The sequence below is a fragment of the Oratosquilla oratoria genome, chromosome 17 (genome assembly GCF_046742065.1).
Source record: "Oratosquilla oratoria isolate Oo_2021 chromosome 17, ASM4674206v1, whole genome shotgun sequence".
NCBI classification, from domain to species: Eukaryota; Metazoa; Arthropoda; class Malacostraca; order Stomatopoda; family Squillidae; genus Oratosquilla; species Oratosquilla oratoria.
The window spans coordinates 58,474,311-58,497,127 of NC_134793.1; the positions used below are offsets into that span (position 1 = coordinate 58,474,311).

General features: G+C 40.6%; 1 protein-coding gene across 2 annotated transcripts in view; it reads left to right on the forward strand.

Annotated features, from left to right (window-relative positions):
* Positions 1-22,817, forward strand: part of LOC143034658 (UDP-xylose and UDP-N-acetylglucosamine transporter-like) — a 251,693-nt gene that overhangs the window by 62,777 nt on the left and 166,099 nt on the right. The window contains exon 1 of one of the 2 annotated variants that reach the window (XM_076201015.1): positions 18,136-18,367. The exons of the other annotated variant lie outside the window; for it this stretch is intronic. Within the exon in view, the coding sequence (XP_076057130.1) occupies positions 18,291-18,367 (77 nt within the window). The 5' untranslated portion in view covers positions 18,136-18,290. Of the gene's footprint in view, positions 1-18,135; positions 18,368-22,817 lie in introns of those variants that run through there. 2 annotated transcript variants of the gene reach the window in all.

Here is a 22,817-nt window from a genome sequence, read left to right on the forward strand (position 1 = left end):
TTTTTTAAGGAATTTTATGTTGTTCAAATCTTTGTAGTTTTTTTTTTTTTTTTTTGTCAGTGTTGTTGGGTGTATTTCTAGTATAAGTAAGAAAAATTGTTGGTCCTACAAAGCACTCTGGTGGAGTAGGATCAAATAAAGAATAAGAACAATAATCATTAATCTAACCTAATCATTCCATAGGAAAAAAGAAAAATAATAAATACGAAATAGAAAGAAATGAAAAATGTGTTTACGTGATATGGAATGATACCAAGAAAAAGAGATTTAGAATTTAGAATTCAATATAGTGGTGATGGTGAAAGTATCAGCTTGCTGAAGTGTGTAAACAAAATAATACCCAGTTACCGTAGTACTTAGGAAAGCTTAACTTTTTTTTTTCTTTCTTTCTTTCTTTTCTTTTCCAGGAGAAACACATTGATCCCTGGCATTCCAGTGTAGGATGAGTCACAACCTTATTTTAGACATTGTTCCAGAAGTATATTCTGCCATCTATAGAATCCTTAAAGACACCAACTTGAAGACAATAAGAACTACTGAAGAATGGCAGCAAGTGCCAAGTAGATTTAATTGCTTATAGAACTTTCCCTTGTGTATAGGAACTATGGACAGGAAGTGCTTCCTAGTAACAAAACCACCTGGTAATGGGCCAGAGTATTATGACTATGAAATTAACCATGGCATTTGTTAGCACTTGTTGATACAAAGTAGAAATTCATGAAATTCATGTTGGAGCACAAGCCAGGGCGAGTGATTTTAGTTTATGGAGTCGCAATCTTCATGCATAGTTAGGAAACAGACTTGATGTCCCTTCACCTTCAACACTCCCTTTTTGTATAATGAACTTAACATATGTCATTGTTGATGATGATGTCTTTCCTCTTAGGCCTGATGAAGCCCTTTCCAGATAAAAATCTGAATGCTAATCAACATATCTAATTGCAGACTGTCAATGAACAAGATGGGTTTCAGAAAATACATTTAGTATACTTGCTACTAAATTTAGAGTATTCAGGTTAGCCATTACACCGAAGCCTGAATATGTTTGCACATTTATATTTGCATCTGTTGTACTGCACAACTATTTGAGAGAAAACTGCAGAGTATCAGACGTGTAATTCATAGACTGGAATGAAGATGATGAGGTGCCAGTAGTATGTTTCAGGAACTTCTAGAAGTAGTCGGGGGACACTCAAATGATGCAGAGGCAGTATGAGAGGGGCAAACTTTACAAAAGAGATCGGATGACCGTGAGGGACCAGATGTCCGTTATGGGGGAAATGTTAATGAGGCATTGAATGTCAATTAAGGACCAAATATCAATATAGAGCAAGGTGTCAATAAAGAACAAAATTATAATGTAAGGTATGGTATTGAAACTCAAAAAGAAATAATCACGAGTTTTTTAAAACCATGCTCGTAGTATTAGGAGCAAATTCCAAGAAATACAAGCGTATGTCAAAAGCGAAAATCTCGATATGATAGGAATAACCGAGACATGGTTAAATGGTAAAGAGTTTGAAGCTGAATCTAATATTGCGGTATTTCAAAACTTTCATCAGGATAGAGACCACAAGAAAGGTGGCGGGGGGGGGGGGTTCTGTTGTGTAGTGGTTTGGTTCGAACAAGCCAGGGAAAATGAAATTCACTTTGGTCTCTTATTCTAATCTCTTTGGTAAAACCACAAGTAATAGCCACTGGTTAGTGGATCTGATCAGTCGTAGCTGGGCGGTGAGCCTAACGTCAGAGGCGGTGGCGGGTGATGACGGCGAGGCTCGATGGGATGGTTACAAGACTGGACAAGATGTTGTTGCTGCTGCCGTGGCTATTACTATTCTGCCCTGACTGGCCGCCGCTGCCCTATTTAAGGGTCGCTCGCGGCTCAGCGTAGTTGGCAAGAGAGGTCGCTAGCCGCTCGAGAACCATTTGCTGGCTCCTGATTGGCTAGCTCATATTCACCTCTTGCCAACTATGGGAAGTGTGTGACCGCCTGTGGCTGCGTCACTACACCACTCCCCCTCTCTTCGAGAGCGGGCGTCGAGGGAGATAGGGAGCGACGCGCGCGACGTGGTTGAATCGGTGTGGCCTTCGTATCACTCGCCCAAAACGTGTGGTCATTTCATCAGGGGGCATGTCTGGCGAGGAGGGCCTTGATGGAGGGGGGCTCGAATGCAGGGTGGTGTGGTCGAAGTCAGATGCCTGGCGAGGTGGGGTCGGTTGAGTATGGAGCTGTGGAGACATAAGGTTGGGTGAGAATTGTTGCATTGCATGGTAGAGTGGGGGCGTAGGGTGGGGAGGATCTTGCGGGGTGCCGGGAACAGTTGTAGAAGGATGTGGTTGCGGGGTGGGAGAAGGAGAAGGGTTCGCTGTCGTGTGCGTGTGATCTGTGTATGGTGAAGAGTCAGGGGCAGGAGGGGAGTGTTGGTTTGGAAGGGAGAGTGTTTCGGGGGGTGAGGAATGACTTGGTTCGGTGGTGAGGATGGGGTTAGGACCATGTTGTAAGATGTATTGTAGTGGCCCTGGAGGTTTGGTAGGGGGATTGATGGGGAGATGGGCCGGCTTGAGCCTGTCGATGGAGACGCTATCCGGTTTGGCACCTCGGTTGATCACGAAGTACTTTGGTGATCTGCTGAGGACTCGGAAGGGGCCGTCGTATGGGCACTGAAGAGGAGCTCGTGTGGAGTCTTTCCTGACGAAGACGTAGTCACTTGTAGACAGGGCCGGGGGAAGGTGCTCCGGCTGTGGTTGTGGTGGACGAGGGGGTGTTGGACGGGTGTTGGCGAATGTGTCCTTGATGAGTTGGAGGAGGGCGTGACGATCCGGATCGCCGACGGCAGGCGTGGCAATTTCCCCAGGGAGGCGAAGGTTCTCAGCGTAAAGTAGCTGCGATGGGGAAATGTCATTGTCGACCTTAGGTGTGACGCGGATCGTGAGAAGCACCAGGGGAAGGGCGTCGACCCAGTCGCATGAGGGTTGTGCCTTCAGCGACTCCTTCAGTTGGCGGTGGAACCGTTCCACGAGTCCATTGGCTTGGGGGTGGTAAGCGGTGGTCCGGTTACGTTTGGTGCCAAGGAACTTGAGGAGGCTGGACCATAGGTCAGATTCGAACTGGGGGCCCCTATCGGTGACAATGATGTGAGGTGCGCCGAATCTGGATACCCATCCAGAGAGGAAAGCACGGGCGGTCGTCTCGGCGGATATATCCGGAAGGGGGATCGCTTCTGGCCACCTGGTGTATCTGTCGATACACGTAAGGAGGTAACGCATGCCGCGAGAAGGCGGAAGGGGGCCCACAATGTCCACATGAACTGACTGGAAACGTGCCGTTGGTGCAGGAAAACGCTGGAGTGGTGCGTGGACGTGGCGCGTAACCTTGGCCGTCTGGCAGGGGAGGCAGGTCCGGGTCCATTGTCTGACATCCTTGTTGATGCCTGGCCAGACGACTCGATCCGTGATGAGGCGTTGTGTCGCGCGGATACCCGGATGACTGTGGTCATGGAAGGAGGAGAAGACGTCCTTACGGTGACAGGCGGGGATGTACGGACGGGGTTTGCCTGTGGAGATGTCACACCACAATGGTACGGGGTTGTTGGGAAGCTGTCTTAGCTGTAGGGATGAGGTGTCGTGCATACGTAGGAGGCGGAGTTCACCGTCGTTGTTCTGAGATGCGGCGATGCGTGCGTAGTCTATGTTGTGGTTAGGGAGGATGCTGGAGGTGATTCTAGACAAGGCGTCGGCTACCTGGTTATCCTCTCCCTTGATGTATTCAATGCGAGTATCAAATTGGGAGAGGAAGGACAGCTGCCGGGAGACTCTTGGGGAGTGATGGTCGGAGACTCTGTCTAGGGCATGGGCGAGTGGCTTGTGGTCTGTAAGGATAACGAAAGGCCGGCCTTCCAGGAAGTAAAGGAAGTGCTTGACAGCCGAGACTATGGCTAGCAGTTCCCTGTCAAAGGCGCTATAGCGAATTTGAGGAGGGTCCAGACATTTGGAGAAAAAGGCGATAGGCTGGAGCTGGCCGTTGATCTTCTGTTGGAGGACGGCGCCAATTGCTGTGGAGGAGGCATCAGTGGTAAGGAATGTGGGTGCGTGAGCTACTGGGTAGGACAAGCGTGCGGCTTCAGCGATTGCCGCCTTGGCTTGTTCGAATGCCTGGGTCGCTTCGGAAGACCATCTCACAGGTTTGACCGACCGCTTGGAATGGTTCTTGGTGAGGTCGTTCAAGGGAGCGAGTTTTGCAGCTGCGTTGGGGATGAATCTGTGGTAATAATTGACGATTCCTAGGAATCGTCGGAGCATCTTAATGGTTGTTGGCTGTGGGAAATCTTGGATTGTGTCTACTTTCTGAGGGAGAGGATACAGACCTGCTGTTGAGATGCGGTGTCCGAGGAAGTCGAGAGATGAAACTCCGAGGAGACACTTGGACGGATGTACCCGGAGGCCATAATCTTGGAGGCGGCGGAAGAGGAGGCGGAGGTGTTGGCGGTGTTGGTCGTGGGTATCGGAGGCTACGAGGATGTCGTCGATGTAAACGGTGATGAAGTCGAAGTCTCTGAGGGCATGGTCTATGAACCTCTGGAACGTCTGGGCGGCATTCCGGAGGCCAAAGGCCATCATCTTCCACTCGAAGAGACCGAACGGAGTGGCTATGGCTGTCTTCTGGACGTCTTCCGGCGCTACAGGGATTTGATGAAACGCCCTGACCAGGTCAATTTTGGAGAAGACCTGCTTCCCGTGAAGCTTGAAGTGGAAGTCTTGAGCGTGAGGGATGGGGTAGCGGTCGGGCTTCGTGATGCGGTTAAGTTGACGGTAGTCACCGCAAGCCCGCCATTGGTTGGGCGGTGGGGGTGGCTTGGGAACCATGTGGAGTGGTGATGCCCAAGCACTCTCCGATGGTTGGATGATGTCCTGGTCTAGGAGTTCTTGGAACTCCTGTTTGGCAGCGGCTAACTTCTCTGGGGAAAGTCGTCGAGGCTTGCTGTGTACTGGCGGTCCAGATGTCTGGATGTGGTGCATGATGTTGTGAGGGGTGGTGGTGGTGTTGGTCTTGTCTGGCGATGTTAGCTGGGGAAACTCCTGTAGGATGCGTACATAATCGCCAGCGGACTGGAGGGACGATATCTGGTGGGATTTGGCGTTAGTGGTGGTTCCCGGTATGCTTGTTGTGCCGTGGTACAAGCAGTTATCCTTGGCACTAACTACCATATTGTAATGCTGGAGGAAGTCGTAGCCAAGAATGGGGTGCTGGACCGCTGCTATGACGAATGTCCAAGGGAACTTGACATCGTGGAGGTCCAGGACGCTGTGGTGGCTGCCGTACGTTGCAATGGGCGTACCGTTGGCTGCAAGCAGGTCGTAGGATGGCCACCGTGTACCGTGGTTGGGTTCTTCCGTCGGGGGTATGATGCTGACGGCTGAGCCCGTGTCTACCAGGAAAGAGAGGCCAGAGTGGCGATCACGCACTGAGAGGAGGGTGTGAGTATGGTTAGCGGGGGTAGGAGTGCTTACCGACCCCCGCGTTTGGCGTTTCCCTGCGACCAGCTGCATGGTTGTGTGCATCTGAGCGCCTTGGCTCCGAAGCGGGTATGGTACCAACAGGAGGCAGTATCCTGTCGTGGAGCGGGGCTAGGTGGTGGTTGAGGGGGGGGGTCCCTTCTCGGCAAGCAACTGGTTGAGCAAGGTCTTCATGTCGACGACTTCCTGCCGTAGTTGCTGCATACTTTGGTCACTGGCACTATATGACATGGGAATGTTTTCACTCACAGCACTATGGTCGGTAACACCTGGGTTGTCACTACACTTTGCACGAACACTATGCACTGGTTTGTGTACCGAGGTATGTCGCTGGAACAACCTATCTGCTATTTCGCAGTATTGTTCGTCGTCCTTATCGCCGGCTAGAGCTTCCAGGTGTAAGTGGAGGGCGTCCGGCATCTTGGAGAGGTGAATGGAGCGGAGGAGTTCCTTGGGCAATGACACCTTTGCCCGGGTGTTGAGGTTGACCATACGGGTGTATAGCTGTGAGGGGGTGGTGTCGCCGAGTTCGCTCTGCTGGATATCTCGGTAGAGCTGGTCGTCAGGCCTGGCGCATAGCTTCCGTAAGGCAGTCTTGAGGGCGGCACACTTGCCTTCTTCCGGAGGAGAAGAGACGGCGTTACGGACAAGGGCGATGACGTCCGTTGGTAGAGCGGCGATGTACGCGCCGAAGGCTTGGTGGTCCGGAACGTCACCTTGAGTGGCTAAATAGGCTTCTGTGTGAAGTTGCCAGCTCTCCAAGTCACGGAAGAAACTGGGAAGTTTCACTTGTGAATTTTCCATAATCCTGGTTGTCGTTCACCGGGGTCACCAATTTGTAGTGGTTTGGTTCGAACAAGCCAGGGAAAATGAAATTCACTTTGGTCTCTTATTCTAATCTCTTTGGTAAAACCACAAGTAATAGCCACTGGTTAGTGGATCTGATCAGTCGTAGCTGGGCGGTGAGCCTAACGTCAGAGGCGGTGGCGGGTGATGACGGCGAGGCTCGATGGGATGGTTACAAGACTGGACAAGATGTTGTTGCTGCTGCCGTGGCTATTACTATTCTGCCCTGACTGGCCGCCGCTGCCCTATTTAAGGGTCGCTCGCGGCTCAGCGTAGTTGGCAAGAGAGGTCGCTAGCCGCTCGAGAACCATTTGCTGGCTCCTGATTGGCTAGCTCATATTCACCTCTTGCCAACTATGGGAAGTGTGTGACCGCCTGTGGCTGCGTCACTACAGTTGTACGAAGCTTGTGTCCATGCTTGTGTTTTAGAGAAAGTGAAACAGTAGGCCTATACATATTATACATTGTGGGTAGAATTAACCCAAACAAACGGACAAAAAATGAATGTAGGTGTAATATATAGGCCAAAGACATTATCATTCAAGAACTGTCTAGTTTCTCCAACCGGGACTTATTGATAATGGGTGATTTCAATTTTGCTGTCATAGATTGGATGACCCTTGAACATGGCTATATAGGTACTCGCTTGATTGATATTCTCGGTGACAATAACCTAATTCAGCATGTAAAAGAGCCCACAAGACAGGCAGTGGCGGCGCCAGGAATTTTTAGTTGGAGAGGCTAAGGAGGGGCTGAGGAATTTTTTTGGGGGGCTAATAGTAATATGATAATACACATATATTATCCTCATTTCAGAAGGGGAGGGGGTTAATGGTAGGGCTAGCACTGATGGCTGACAAATCTTTAGCCCTGGCAATTAAAAATTCCACTTAATAAAATTATTTCAATGAGTGTTTTAAATTTTCAATTTGCTCATTTCAGTTGGGGGGCTAAAGCCCCCCCCCCCTGGCGCCGCCACTGAAGACAGGGAAACTTACTCGATCTATTGATCACTAGCCGCAAAAGCATGATAACTGATGTAAAAGTCGATGAAACTGTTTCAATAGTGATCACAACTTAGATTCAAACAACAATTTTTTTTTAGAATAGATAATTGTGTTTCTAAAATACCAGATTTCAGCAAAGCTCAGTTCATAGGACTACGTCAGGAACTTCAGCTTACAGATTGGGAGGCAAAATTAAGCGAAAGACCTGTACAGTAGATCAGATGAGGGAAATATTTCAAATTACGCTTACTAAGATTATTCATACTTATATCCCATTTAAAGACAAACATCCCCCAAATCAGGCTCGCCCGAAATGGCTTGACAAAGAAACTGAAAAAAGTATTGCTAAAAACAGACAGGCTTATAAGAAATACAAGTGCTCGGGTGCATCTTATGACTAGCTATCAAAGTTATGGTTTAATACAGAGAGGTTTAAAAAAGACAATCAAAAAACGAAAACGACAATACGAAATGAATATCGCTGATAAATCAAAAGAGAATCCCAAAGAAATCTATAGTTACATTAGAGATAAAAAGAGACAGGCTTATGAGAAATATAAGTGCTCGGATACATCTGATGACTATGGAATTTATGTATCAATACAGAGAGATTTAACAAAGCCAATAAAAAAAAAACGAAAACGACAGTACGAAATGAATATCGCTGATAAATCCAAAGATAATCCCAAAGAATTCTATAGTTGCATTAGAGATAAAAAGGTTGTTAGGAATCACATTGGTCCACTATTATCTGCTGACGGTCAACTTGAATATTCAAATGAAGGAATGTGTAATATTTTAAACAATTATTTTAGCTCAGTATTCGTAAATGAAACACCTCAAAGTGAACTCCAAATTGAAACCTGTGAAAAGTCTAGGGTAAACTTACTCACTTCGGTAAATATAACAAAAGAAAAATTAAAAGGTGTATAGAGAAACTCTAGGCATCCACGAATCTTAAAGGAAATGAAAAATGAGATTGTTGTTCCATTAAAAATTATTTTCAAGAAACCCATCATATCCGGAGATGTCCCAAGAGAATGGAAGCTAGCTAACGTTACTCCCACATTAAAAAAAGTGACAAAAAAAATCCAAATAACTATAGGCCTATAAGTTTGACTTCAATCGTAGGAAAAATAATGGGAACTATCATCAGAGATGCTATCGAACATAATTTAGAAAGTAACCGTTTGATAATTGATAGCCAGCATGGTTTCAGACGAAAACGTTCTTTCGTGACTAACTTACTCGAATTCTACAACACAGTTATCTCGAATTGTGACAAAAGAAACAATATAGATTTAATATATCTAGACTTTGCAAAAGCTTTTGATACCATCCCCCACGAAAGACTACTTACTAAATTAGCTTCACACGGAATAAGTGGTAGCCTATTAAGTTGGACTAGTAATTGGTTGAATGATCGAAAACACGGTTTAAATGGAAAAACTTCTAGATGGAAAATTGTTACAGGTGAAGTTCCTCAGGGTTCCGTTCTTGGGCCACTTCTATCCATAGTATATATATATTATATAGACCACGGACTGAAATCTACTGTTTCCAAATTTGCTGATGATACAAAACTGTGCGGAATGGCAAATGATCATTTAAACCAATTAGATATTCAAGAAGATTTAGATAAAATACAGCAATGGTCTGAAAAGTGGCTGATGATATTTAACACAAGTAAATGCAAGGTAATGCACATAGGTAAAAATAACAGTAAATACGATTACACGTTATTTGAAAATTCGTTAACAAAAGTGAATAGTGAAAAAGATCTCGACGTAATTATCAGTAACGATCTCAAATCATCCAAGCAGTGTATTTCAGCCTCTGAGAAAGCAAATAAGATTCTAGGACTGATTTCGCGATCTTTTGACTTCAAAAGTCCACCACTCATTAACAAGCTAATAAATCGTTAGTTCGTCCACATTTGGAACATGCTGTTTCCGTATGGTCACCGAATCTCATTAAAGACATTGACAGATTGGAAAAAGTACAACGGCGAGCCACAAAACGGATTCCAAATATCAAAAATAAATCACACGAAAATTGACTAAAACATATGAATTTGTTTTCTAAAGGGAATTGACAACATCAAAAGTGACAAAAAAATTCACACTGAGTGATAGTGCTGGGCAAATACCGCTAATTTCAATATCGAAATTATTGGTGAACAACAATACAGTTACAGAAATTACCGACAGTTTACCGGTAAAAGACTCGTGAGGTAGTAGTGACGTCGCAAGTTCGAGTCGAGTTCGAAAAATAAATGTTTTTATCCTTTAATAAGCTATATATCTGGTTCTATTTTACATATTGTTTTTATTGTTATGTCATTGTAAAGGGAAAAGGTCATACTTTAATTGGTGCTACTATAGTATGCTATCTACCGGCTACCGAGCGAGTGAGTGAATGGAGGGTGTCTGAGGGTGGGAGTGGTTTATACATTTTCGTTCGCGTTTGGAGGTGGTAGTGGTAGGCAGCTACCGGTAAAGTTACAGGTTTTATCCAACAACCTTAATTAACGATAGCTTACCGGCAAACATTCTGCTACCGTTAAAGCTTCGTTAACCGATAACTCGATAAGCTATACCATAACAGTCAGAGAGCGGTAAGCACGTCTCGGCTTGGTGGTACTGAGTGACGGTAGTGACGGTTCCAGTACCCCGCTAATTTTACAGGTTAAACTTTTACCATTAAGCAAGTAAATACCGCTAAGGTATCGGTCATTTTTTTTTTTTTACCATTACAACCGTTTTTTTCGGCACTTTTTTAATTTCTCAATATAATTAATGTTATTTCTGTGATCAGCATACAAAACTGTATTAATTGTGAAAGTTTCATAAAAAAAATCCGCGTGTCGCCAAACGAAGACCCATATATGTATGTATGTATGTATGTATATATATATATATATATATATATATATATATATATATATATACATATATGTATATATTGGAGTAACGCGGCAAAACATTTTCTTTAAGGCATATAGAATTGTATGCAACAGCAAATTGAGCTTGAATGGAGAGAGTGAGTGCCCTCAAAAATATAAGGACTCTACTATTGCATCCTTCTATAGGAGAGCCCTCACCCATTGCTCCAGTTGGACCTCCACCCAGAAAGAAATTGACCGGTCTACACAGCTCTTAGTCAACAATGGCCACTCAAACAGCGACTGCCAACGTGTACTGCGGGCCGTCATGAGCAAGTGGTACGAAGGGCAACAGACTCCTGTAGAAGAAGGCAATACCTTTACCTTGTTCTATAGGGCCTACATGTCGAGCGCTTATAAGGAGGATGAGAAAGCGCTTCTTCGTATCATCAAGGACAATGTGACCCCCACCAACGAGATGGACCGCATTAAACTTGCCATTTATTATAAGAACAAGAGGACTAAAGACCTTATAATGAAAAATAACAGCTCCCCACGCCCATCCGACATCGAGTGTGTGAGTCTGGTGTACCAGTTTAAGTGTCCTTTTGGGGACTGTACGCCCCAAGATTCCTACATCGGACTCACTACCACTCGCCTTTCCAGACGGTTGACATACCACCTTAACAATGGAGGCCCTAAGCGACACCTTCAGGAGACCCATAACATTCCAATCACCAGATCCATCCTAGTGGACAATACCACCATTTTAGACCAAGAAAGTGACAAGCGCCGCCTTGCCCTCCTTGAGGCCCTCCACATTAAATACAGCCAACCTACACTGAACACCCAACAGGAAGCCCCCACCATTCTTCCCAGCCTCAAACCATTCAGAATCCGCCAAACCAGACAACCCAGCTACGAGACAAATCAGCCCTCCCATGAGCAGTCACTCCGTCCGCGACGGACACCCAGGCCACAGTAACGGTCATCTGAGTGTCCTTTCCCAGTGGTCACAGTTCCCCATCCCGCGTTCCTTTCCCCGATATTCAAAGTGTCCTTTCCCAGTTTCAGACCAGAATAACGGTCATTTCTTGGTAATCTTTCCTAGTGTTTACTTTCTGTATTTATAATCTTCCATTTCTTTGCTATTGTCACAATTGAAAATGCTAACTGTGATTAGCGAAACGTCTTGTATCCTGTTCTACCCCATTAGATGGCTTCTATCGGCAACTTGGTTTTTTCTTTACCTCTCCATGCTAGAGAGATCTTTAGAAGACTTGAAACTCTTCATCGGAAACTCATCAGAGCTCAATTTGCTGTTGCATACAATTCTATATGTATATATATATATATATATGTGTGTGCTTAAGTGATGAAAATGCCAGTATGCTTCTGTTTCTAAATAAGAATATGAACTAATTTGTATGAAAAAATAATTGAGGAAATAAATAAGAAACATGTATATATATATATATATGCAACAACCTTCCCGAATGGAGTAAAGTTGAAATTTAACACAAAGGATTACAAAAGAAGATGAGAAAGACAGTTGAAGCTGCACATATAAATGTCCAAGAAAATAGTAACGACAGAGAAGGATTTATATGCCTATCTAAAGCAGCCAGTCACTTAATACTTAATGCGCTAGAAAAAACCTGACACTCGAAGCTTCACAAGTTCCCCCACTACGGGTATAAATGTTGTGACCAAGATGTTCTGTAACAAGTTCTCCGAGGAAGGTTATAATAACCGAAACGTAAGAACAATAAATGTATTCTCAGCCCATCTTCATTTACCCTTCCCCACCTATCACTCTCTCATTTGTCTTAAACAATTTATCAACATATATATATATATATATATATATATATATATATTATATATATATATACATACACACACATATATGGGTCTTCGTTTGGCGACACGCGGAATTTTTTTATGAAACTTTCACAATTAATACAGTTTCGTATGCTCACAGAAATAACATTAATTCTATTGAGAAATTAGAAAGAGTGCCGAAAAAACTGTTTTAATTATAAAAACTTACCGAGACCTTAGCGGTACATACTTGCTTAATGATAAAAGTATAACCGGTAATTAGCCTGTAACCACCGTCACTCAGTACCACCAAGCCGAGACGTGCTTACCGAAGTTACCGCTCTCTGAGTGCTATGGTATAGCTTATCTAGTTATCGGTTAACGAAGCTTTACCGGTAGCAGAATTTTTGCCGGTAAGCTATCAGTTTGTTGCCGATAAAACCGGTAATTTCATCGGTAGCTGCCCAGCACTACTGAGTGAGAATCAGACAAGAAACAATGGTCTCAAACTGTCCGGAAATAGATTCAATTTGGAAGTAGGTAGAAACAACTTCGCCAACCGTGTATTTAATGAATATAAACTTCCTGCAGAGGCAGTGCAATGTAGTTCAGTTCGAAGCTTTAGGAATCATTTAGATATACACCTAAGCAAGATGCTGTAATGATTATAATTTATTTTATATTATTTGTTTTTGTTTTGTTATCATTTGTCTGTTTGATTCTTATTTATTATTAGTTATATATCAATTTATTATTATTTTCTATTTACCCGTTTGTTTATTATTAACCATACCTATGCATTTATTTATGTATTTTATTTTCTTTATCTACATTATAGTTTTTATCTATTCATTTATTATTATTTTGATTTTTTCGCATCCGACCTAGATATGGACCAAAAGGTCTCCTGTCGGCATGCTCCCCCTTTGTAATCCTTTGTTAAAAAGGTTGTTAGGAATCACATTGTTCCACTATTATCTGCTGACGGTCAACTTGAATATTCAAATGAAGGAATGTGATATTTTAAACAATTATTTTAGCTCAGTATTCGTAAACGAAACACCTTAACCCTGCTCAGGTAAAGCTTTTTTTGGGAAACACCTCAGGTAAAGCCAGGTCTGACAGACCCCAAACACAAAAAATACAATAAAAATACTTTCACTGCATTTAGTGACATAGAAATCAAAACATATGTACTTCAACTTATCTTCTTCCATTTACATGCTTGAAAGTGACTATAATTGTTAGAAATATTTTTAATGAAAATTACAAAAAAAAAAAAAAAATATGAAAAATAAGGTGTTGCTGACTTTAGAGGGTACTTGACTGAAAACAGGAAATGTGAAGCGGTTGGTCATCATCATTTTGTAGAAACCAATGTCCCAACTATCTTTAAGGAAAAACAGAGCTACAACAAATGTATAATAAATGTGTTTAAAAAAAAAACATAAAATCTGAAAAAAAATCGGAGGAATTTTTTTACCCCCCTCAAAAAATAAAAAATAAAAAATCCACTGCATTTAGTGTCATAGAAATAAAAAAATATGTACTTCAACTTATCATCTTCCATTTGCATGTTTGAAAGTGACTATAATTGTTAGAAATATTTTTTAATGAAAAAAAAATGATGAAAAGTAAGGTATTGCTGACTTTAGAGGGTACTTGACTGAAAACAGGAAACGTGAAGCGGTTGGGCATCATCATTTTATAGAGACCCATGTCCCAACTATCTTAGGAAAAGTAGAGCCACAACAAAAGAATAATAAATGTGTTTCATAAACCATACAATCTGAAAAAATTGGAGGTAATTATTTTGACTTTGTGATACTGAAGAATCTAATGGCAGTCATTGCAGATGGGGGTTGAATGTTTCTGACACACTGGTCTTTTACAGTGTAGGCAATAGTTACCCAGAATAACGACAAACAGATTAAAAAAATTTATAATGAACATAAAACTATGATTCCCTAGTCAACACAATTACGATGCATTCCAAATAATACCATCACCATCGAAAACAAACAAAATTCAACATATCAGTCATAAAAAAATATAAAAAAGAAATTCTTATTTATCCATAAGTATAAATGATAAAACATTTATATGACATGAAAAAAACTCAGGTAAAGTGGGGTCTAACAAACCCCACGCTACTCACACCTAAGGTAAAGTGGGGTCTGACGTGCCCTAAAGCTCTATAAAGCTTATATAGAGCAAGATTCAGGAATGACCCTATCGCCCCTTAAACTACACCACTCGTCAAGAAGGTATAGGGGAGAACATATCTATATACAATATATTAGTATATTAAAAGTAAAAAACAAAAAAGCATGGGGTCTGTCTGACCCCACTTTACCTAAGACGGGTTAAAGTGAACTCCAAACTGAAACTTGTGAAAAGTCCAGGGTAAACTTACTACGGTAAATGAAATAAAAAATAATAAATGAATAAATAAATAAAAGGTGTTTAAAGAAACTGAAAGTTAAAACACCAGGGCCTGATGGTTGGCATCCAAGAATCATAAAGGAAATGAAATATGAGATTAGTGTTCCATTAGAAATTATTTTCAAAAGGGTGACAAAAATAATCCAAATAACTATAGGCCTATAAGTTTGACTTCAATCGTAGGAAAAATGATGGAAACTATCATCAGAGATGCTATCGAACATCATTTAGAAAGTAACTGTTTGATAAATGATAGGAAGCATGGTTCTAGAGTCTAGAACCATGCTGGCTATCATTTATCAATCTAGACGGAAACATTCTTGCGTGACTAACTTACTCGAATTCTACAACACAGTTATCTCGAATTATGACAAAAGAAACAATATAGAATTAATATATTTAGACTTTGCAAAAGCTTTTGATACCGTCCCCAACTAGTAATTAGTTGAATAATCTAAAACAGAGTTGTTTTAAGTGGAAAAATGTTACGAGTGGAGTTCCTCAGGGTTCTGTTATTGGGCCACTTCTATTCATAGTATATATAAATTTTCACATTGAATGAAATTTTCACATTGAATGAGAATCAGACAAGAAACTATGGTCTCAAACTGTCCGGAAATAGATTCAATTTGGAATTAGGTAGAAACAACTTTGCCAACCGTGTAGTTAATGAATGGAATAAACTTCCTGCACAGGTAGTGCAATGTAGTTCAGTTCGAAGCTTTAAGAATCATTTAGATAAACACCTAAGGAAGATGCTGTAATGATTATAATTTATTTCATATAATTTGTTTTTCTTTTGTTATCATTTGTCTGTTGGAATCTCATTTATTATTAGTTATATGTTAATTTATTATTATTTACTATTTACTTGTTTGTTTATTATCTAACTGTACCTTTGCATCTATTTATGTATTTTTTTTGTTATTTACATTATTATATTTTCATTTCTTGATTTATTATCATTATAATTTTCTTTTCGCATCCGACCTAGATATGGACCAAAAGGTCTCTTGTCGGCATGCTTCGCCTTTGTAATCCTTTGTAAATAATATAGACCACGGACTAGAATGTATTGTTTCCAAATTTGCTGATTATACAAAATTGTGCGGAATGGTAAATGATCACTTAAACCAATTAGACATTCAAGATTTAGTTAAATTACAGCAATGGTCTGAAAAGTGGCTAATGAAATTTAACACAAGTAAATGCAAGGTAACGCACATAGGTAAAAATAACAGTAAATACGATTACAAGTTATTTGGAAATTCGTTAACAAAAGTGGATAGTGAAAAGGATCTAGGCGTAATTATCAGTAACAACCTCAAATCATCTAAGTAGTGTATTTCAGCCTCTGAGAAAGCAAATAAGGTTCTAGGACTGATTGTGCGATATTTTTACTTCAAAATTCCATTACTCATTAACAACCTATATAAATCGTTAGTTCGTTCACATTTGGAATATGCTGTTTTCGTATGGTCACCGAATCTTATTAAAGACATTGACAGATTGGAAAAAGTACAACGGCGAGCCACAAAACGGATTCCAAATATCAAAAATAAGTCATGTGAAAATCGACTAAAACATATAAACCTGTTTTCCTTAAAAAAAAAAAAAAAAAGTGTAGACTCAGAGGTGACTTAATACAGGTCTATAAGATTTTAAAGGGAATTGACAACGTCAAAAGTGACAACATTTTCACACTGAGTGAGAATCAGACATGAAACAATGGCCTTAAACCGTCTGTAAATAGATTTAATTCAGAAGTGGGTAGAAACAACTTCGCCAACCGTGTAATTAATGAATGGAATAAACTTCCTGCAGAGGCAGTGCAATGTAGTTCAGTTCGAAGCTTTAAGAATTATTTAGATAAGCATCGAAGCAAGATGCATGACTATCATTTATTTTATATTATTTGTTTTGTTATCATTTGTCTTTTTGTATATCATTATTTGCTTACTTCTCATTTATTATTAGTTACATGTCAATTGATTATTATTTACTATTTACCTGTTTGTTTTCTAACTATACTTATGCATTTATCTATTTTATTTATTACTTACATTATTATAGTTTTATTTATTTATCATTATTATGATTTTTTCGCATCCGACCTAGATATGGACCAAAAGGTCTCCTGTCGGCATGCTCCGCCTTTGTAACTCGGATGAGTCAGCAGTAGGCACCAGAAGAATCTCCAAACCAGTCTCTATAGAAGGATTGACGACGAGATCCGTTTGCCTCTCATACAATGATACGTTACCAGTCGGAGCCAAGTCATGCACTGATATCATTGATTCGCGTCCATCAGCAAATCTTACATGAGCGTATTGTGGGTTTGCCTCTAACAACTGAACCTCATCAACGAAGGGTTCATATTTACTGGCGCGAACGTGACGTCGTAGTAAGACAGGTCCAGGAACAGATAACCAAGTTGGCAATGAATTACCACTGGAAGATCGACGCTGGTACGAGAAGAGCCTCTCATGTGGCGTAGCATTGATGGTTGTGTAGAGCTGAGATTTAATTGAATGAAGAGCGCCAGGCAGCAATGTTTCCCATTTATTTTCTTGGTGGTTCTTGGATGCCAATGCAAGGGTTATGTGCTTCCAGAGAGCAAGTTGGGTGACAGAGCAGAGTAGAGTGGAATTGGGCAGCTAAGTTAGTGCGAACGACTGATGAGCGATGGAGAAAGTGTGTTACTGAGTGGACGCCGCGAGATGGGAAGCATGGAAGAGGGAGACCAGACAGAAGGTGGAGAGACGAGATAGAGAAGTTTGAAGGAGTGACATGGCAGAGGTTGGCGCGGTCGTATGAATCATGGAATGCTGTGAAGGAGGCCTTTGTTCAGGAGTGGACTCAGGGTGGCTGAATTGATTTGATTTTTTTTTATGACTTGTGTGTCCTTTTGAAGGGCTGGAACACGTTAGAATACACATGCAACCACAATATTAAATTATTTTATTTTTATTTTACTTGTTTATTAATTTGTTTTGTGAGAGGACCCTCATATCCCCCAGCTTTTGCAACTCTTCTGTTGCATATTTATGTGTGCACAATGCATAACAGCTTTGCTATATGTTATGTATGTTATATTCATCTTGACTATGTTATGTATGTTACATTCATCTTGACTGGAATACAGATTTGCATACCTGTCAAATTATGGGAGTGATACCCAACCCTGTCCATATGAAGTTACTTATGAACAGTTCACCAATTTTTTTCAAAGTAAAACTAATTCGAATAGCTTTTTACCTAAATGTCTCGATGTAAAGAATGTCTTGAGGCCTCAAAACTGGTTCCATTAATATATAGCCACCGCGAATTCTCAGTGGTTTCAATTTTGAAACAATGGAAATAAGTGTACGTGCTTTTTTGTGTTATCCTCGGCAATTTCCAATTTTTGTTTCGAACTATGTGCTCTTGTCATTATCTGCACTTCATACATATTGATTCTTTGCCAAATAAATGTATTTATTATTATTTATTATCTAGGTTTTCTTTGAGATAAGTGTGAATATTCTTGCTGGTGTTTACATTTTCAGTAGTTTGTTATTGTCAGATAATGTGTGTCCCTAGTCGTACCCAAGCCCTAGGTGTCAACATTCAACAGCACCAGGAGGGAGAGACTTCGCTAAAAACAACAGTGCGACTTCGGACATGGAACGGTGACGGTGTGTCATTCACAATAGTTGTAGAGACAGTTGTTGAGTGGATATCTAAACATTAAGAGAAATATTGATCCTCTGTCACTAAATTAGAACACCATGGGAGCTGCAGCAGCAATTGTCTTCGTCTTTATCGGCTGTTGCAGTAATGTTGTCTTTCTGGAGCTACTAGTAAAGTATGTACAGAAAATATTTAATATCGATATACTTTTATTGCTTATTACTACCGTAATTTGTATTATGAAGTAACTAAATGTATAAGGTGTTTAAAGAAGGATTTTAGAAATATTATTTGATTATACTGCATAAGGCAGTACCAATCGACACCTTGACACAGTTCCATACAATGTTGCTGCTTATGATACATCATACACTATCCAGCCAGTAGCAATTAATGTATAAATGTCATGTGTAGAATTATAGGTTGGCGTATCAGCAGAGTGCGGCTTCCTTGCCTACATAAGTGGTGTGTGGATGGGAAGCCCACCAGGTAAGAGAACTAGATGTTACGTAACAGGATTTCCCTCTAGCTGTCAGGGATAATTTTTTCATTGACATTTTGTTTGTGATACTGACACAAGTTCATACTGTGATAGGTATTTAATGGTTGTTACCTTATTAGTTTCAGGTATTACCCATTTACAACAATGACACATTGCAGCCAAATAAAATTGACATTGTTTAAGTTGGGTAAATGTAATGTTTGGCTGTCTCACAGGTGCAGTTATTATCTATATTATTGAATAGTTCTTAAGCTTCTGAGTATTTTGAACACCATAAATAAGTACCGCAAATCAATAGGAAAGTCGGTAACAATTTTATGAAATTATTTATTTATTTATTTGGCTGGAGATAGCACAACCACACCTAATCTAACCTAACCAAAGCATTGAGTGGAGGTACTGTGAAGTCCACATACTTGTTCTTGTATGTCAGCCAGTCTCAGTAAGTTTGTCACCTTTCAATTAAGTACTAGTAAGACTTGTATAGTGTACCAGATAATGAGCATCAGTTACCAATTTGGCCCTTAAATAATTTTAAGAAGTAATATTGTGTTGTCATGATATGGCAAGGGTGAGGCAGTGTAAGATGAAGTGTTTGACATCTGTGTAATGGTTGTATCTGGAGCTGTATGTTTCTGTGGCCAGGCATGTTCTTTGTTGGTATTATTGATAGTGCTGGATGGTGACCTGAATACAGTCATGCTTGTGTGGTTCTTGCTTCTCTTTGGAGGAATTTTTCCATGTTAATATGTGGAGGGGTTTGATAGAATAAGGTGTTTGGGAGATGATCTTGTTTTGTGATCTGTGTATGAATCTGTTTGATTGGGTGTATTGTGTGGTGTAGGTGGTAGGTTATTTTAGATATTTGAAATAGTGTGCTTTTTCAGTTGGTTGTATTTGTGTGATGTTATGAGATGGGTGGTATGTACTAAAGTTAGCTATACAATGAGGTGGATGTGTTCTGTTAAATATGTTAAACATAGGTATTATATCCATTTTTGTGTTATGTATGATGTACTGAACTAAAATAATGGGATTTGATTTCATTACATGGCTTTTGAAACTAGAGGTGGATCTAGTAGGGAATTCCAAATTTATATTCTCTGCATGAAAAGTATCTGTAGACCTTGGTGGTAGTTGTGGAGTGCAGACATGCCTTGCTTCACTCCATGCTCCACATCACTCATCGGACAGGAAGGCACTGTGTGCAGATATATGGGATAGGAGGAAAGCTGTTAAGAGCAGTCAAGAGTTTTTATGAGAGTAGTAGAGCTTGCATTAGGATTAGAAATGGAGAGAGTGAATAGTTTGAGGTAAAGGTAGGACTTCGTCAGGGGTGTGTTATGTCGTCCTGGTTGTTCAATCTTTACATGGATGGGGTGGTGCGATAGGTGAATGCAAGGGTAGTGGGTCTGGGGTTGGAGATGATTAAAGAAAATGGAGAAAAGTGGGAGGTGAGCCAGCTGTTGTTTGCTGATGACACTGCACTTGTAGCAGGATCAGAGGAGGGATTGAGGAAGTTAGTGACAGAGTTTGAGAAGGTGTGTGAAAGAAGGAAGCTGAAGATAAATATGGGCAAAAGTAAGGTGATGAGATGTACAAGGGGAGAGAGTGACAGTAGGCTGGAAGTGAGCATTAAGGGTGAGAAACTGGAGGAAGTGGATAGTTTCAGATACAAAGAATTACAAAGGCGGAGCATGCCGACAGGAGACCTTTTGGTCCATATCTAGGTCGGATGCAAAAAAAATCATAATAAATTAATAAATAAAAACTATGATATTGTAAATAACAAATAAAATACATAAATAAATGCATAGGTATAGTTAAATAATAAACAAACAGGTAAATAGTAAATAATAATAAATTGACATATAACTAATAAGAAATGAAAATCAAACAGACAAATGATAACAAAAGAAAAACAAATAATATAAAATAAATTATAATCATTACAGCATCTTGCTTAGGTGTTTATTTAAATGATTCTTAAAGCTTCGAACTGAACTACATTGCACTACCTGTGCAGGAAGTTTATTCCATTCATTAACTACACGGTTGGCAAAGTTGTTTCTACCTACTTCCAAATTGAATCTATTTCTGGACACTTTGAGACCATTGTTTCTTGTCTGATTCTCATTCAATGTGAAAATTTTGTCACTTTTGATGTTGTCAATTCCCTTTAGAATTTTAAAGACCTGTATCAAGTAACCTCTGAGTCTACGCTTTTTTAGGGAAAAGAGATTCATATGTTTTAGTCTATTTTCGTATGATTTATTTTTTATATTTGGAATTAGTTTTGTGGCTCGCCATTGTACTTTTTCCAGTCTGTCAATGTCTTTAATGAGATTCGGTGACCATACGGAAACAGCATATTCCAAATGTGGACGAACTAACAATTCATATAGCTTGTTAATGAGTGATGGACTTTTGAATGATGCTGTGATGCATGAGGTGGAGTGGGTGGGGGATGGGGGGTGAGGAAGTATGTATGAGAAAAAATTTGACGCAGTCCGAAGGGATTTCTCCCCATCTTCTCCTTTCCTGCATGAGGGGACGGAGAGGGTGGGTCGCCGAATTTATGAAGTGGCCTTGCTGTGGATGTGCTGTGTCTTGCAACACTGCTTCTGACCCAGGGCAGTGGACAGGATGCAGGGATGACCCATCATCCAGTAGGTGCCAAGATAGGAAGGAGGGAGGAGGGTGGAGGGGAGTGGAATATATGAGAAATGAAATGGGTGGGAGTGATTTCTTTGCCTTTTTCTTTTTGGCTACCCCCCATGTGAGGGGGAAAAAGCCTTTGGTATATGTATGTATAACTTCTTCATTTGGTAGGTACTAAATTTGAAGACATGATTTACATGAGTGTTTGGGAACTATGTTGAGCTCTTCCACTAACACACACACACACATTTTCACTTCTTTCTATTTTTCATTTTATTTTATTTTTTTTTCTATGAAATTATGATAGGTTAAGTTAGCTTGTATTAGTTCAGGAGCTCTTGGACAACATAAATTTTATGTTATATATCCATGTTTGCATGAATCTGGATTTTTACCCCATATTGATTATATGTTGTAGATCTGTGTGAATGCTTTTTGCTACCTGTTAGTAGGTCCAGGTGTTTTGATGTTGCTGGTGTTGCGAAAAAAGAAAGCTTTGCAGGCGTCATTTCAAGAGTGTGCTGGGAGGGGGGTTAGGGCACAACACTCCATAATTCAGAACTCCGTTACATATGAACGGATAATCTGGTAACGGTCAAAATGGGAAATAGTTGGTCAAAATACATTTTACATCTTCCTTACCAAAGTAGTATTAGAACTTACCGAACTTAAATGATGGGTAGGGTTAATCATGTTGGACATAAAACTGACTAATTTTTTCATTATTAAAATAGACAGGTGGCATACATACATACATATACCAAAGGCTTTTTCCCCCTTAAGGGAGGTAGCCAAAAAACAAAGGCATCAATTTCACTCTCACCCATTCCATCCCCACATACTCCACTCCCATCTACCCCTCTCCCTCCCTTTTATCTTGGCTCCTCCTGGAGGACAGGTCATCCCTGAATCTCGCCCACTGCCCTGGGTGAGAAGCAGTGTAGCAAGACAGCATATCCACAGCAAGGCTGCTTTATCAAATTGGCAGCCCCCCTCTGATTGCGCGATCTTTTGATTTCAAAAGTCCATCACTCATTAACAAGCTATATAAATCGTTAGTTTGTCCACATTTGGAATATGCTGTTTCCATATGGTCACCGAGTCTCATTAATGACATTGACAGACTGGAAAAAGTACAACAGCGAGCCACAAAACTGATTCCAAATATCAAAAATAAATCATACGAAAATTGACTAAAACATATGAATCTCTTTTCCCTAAAAAAGCGTAGACTCAGAGGTGACTTGATACAGGTCTTTAAAATCCTAAAGGGAATTGACAACATCATAAGTGACAAAATTTTCACATTGAATGAGAATCAGACAAGAAACAATGGTCTCAAACTGTCCGGAAATAGATTCAATTTGGAAGTAGGTAGAAACAACTTTGCCAACTGTGTAGTTAATGAATGGAATAAACTTCCTGCACAGGTAGTGCAATGTAGTTCAGTTCGAAGCTTTAA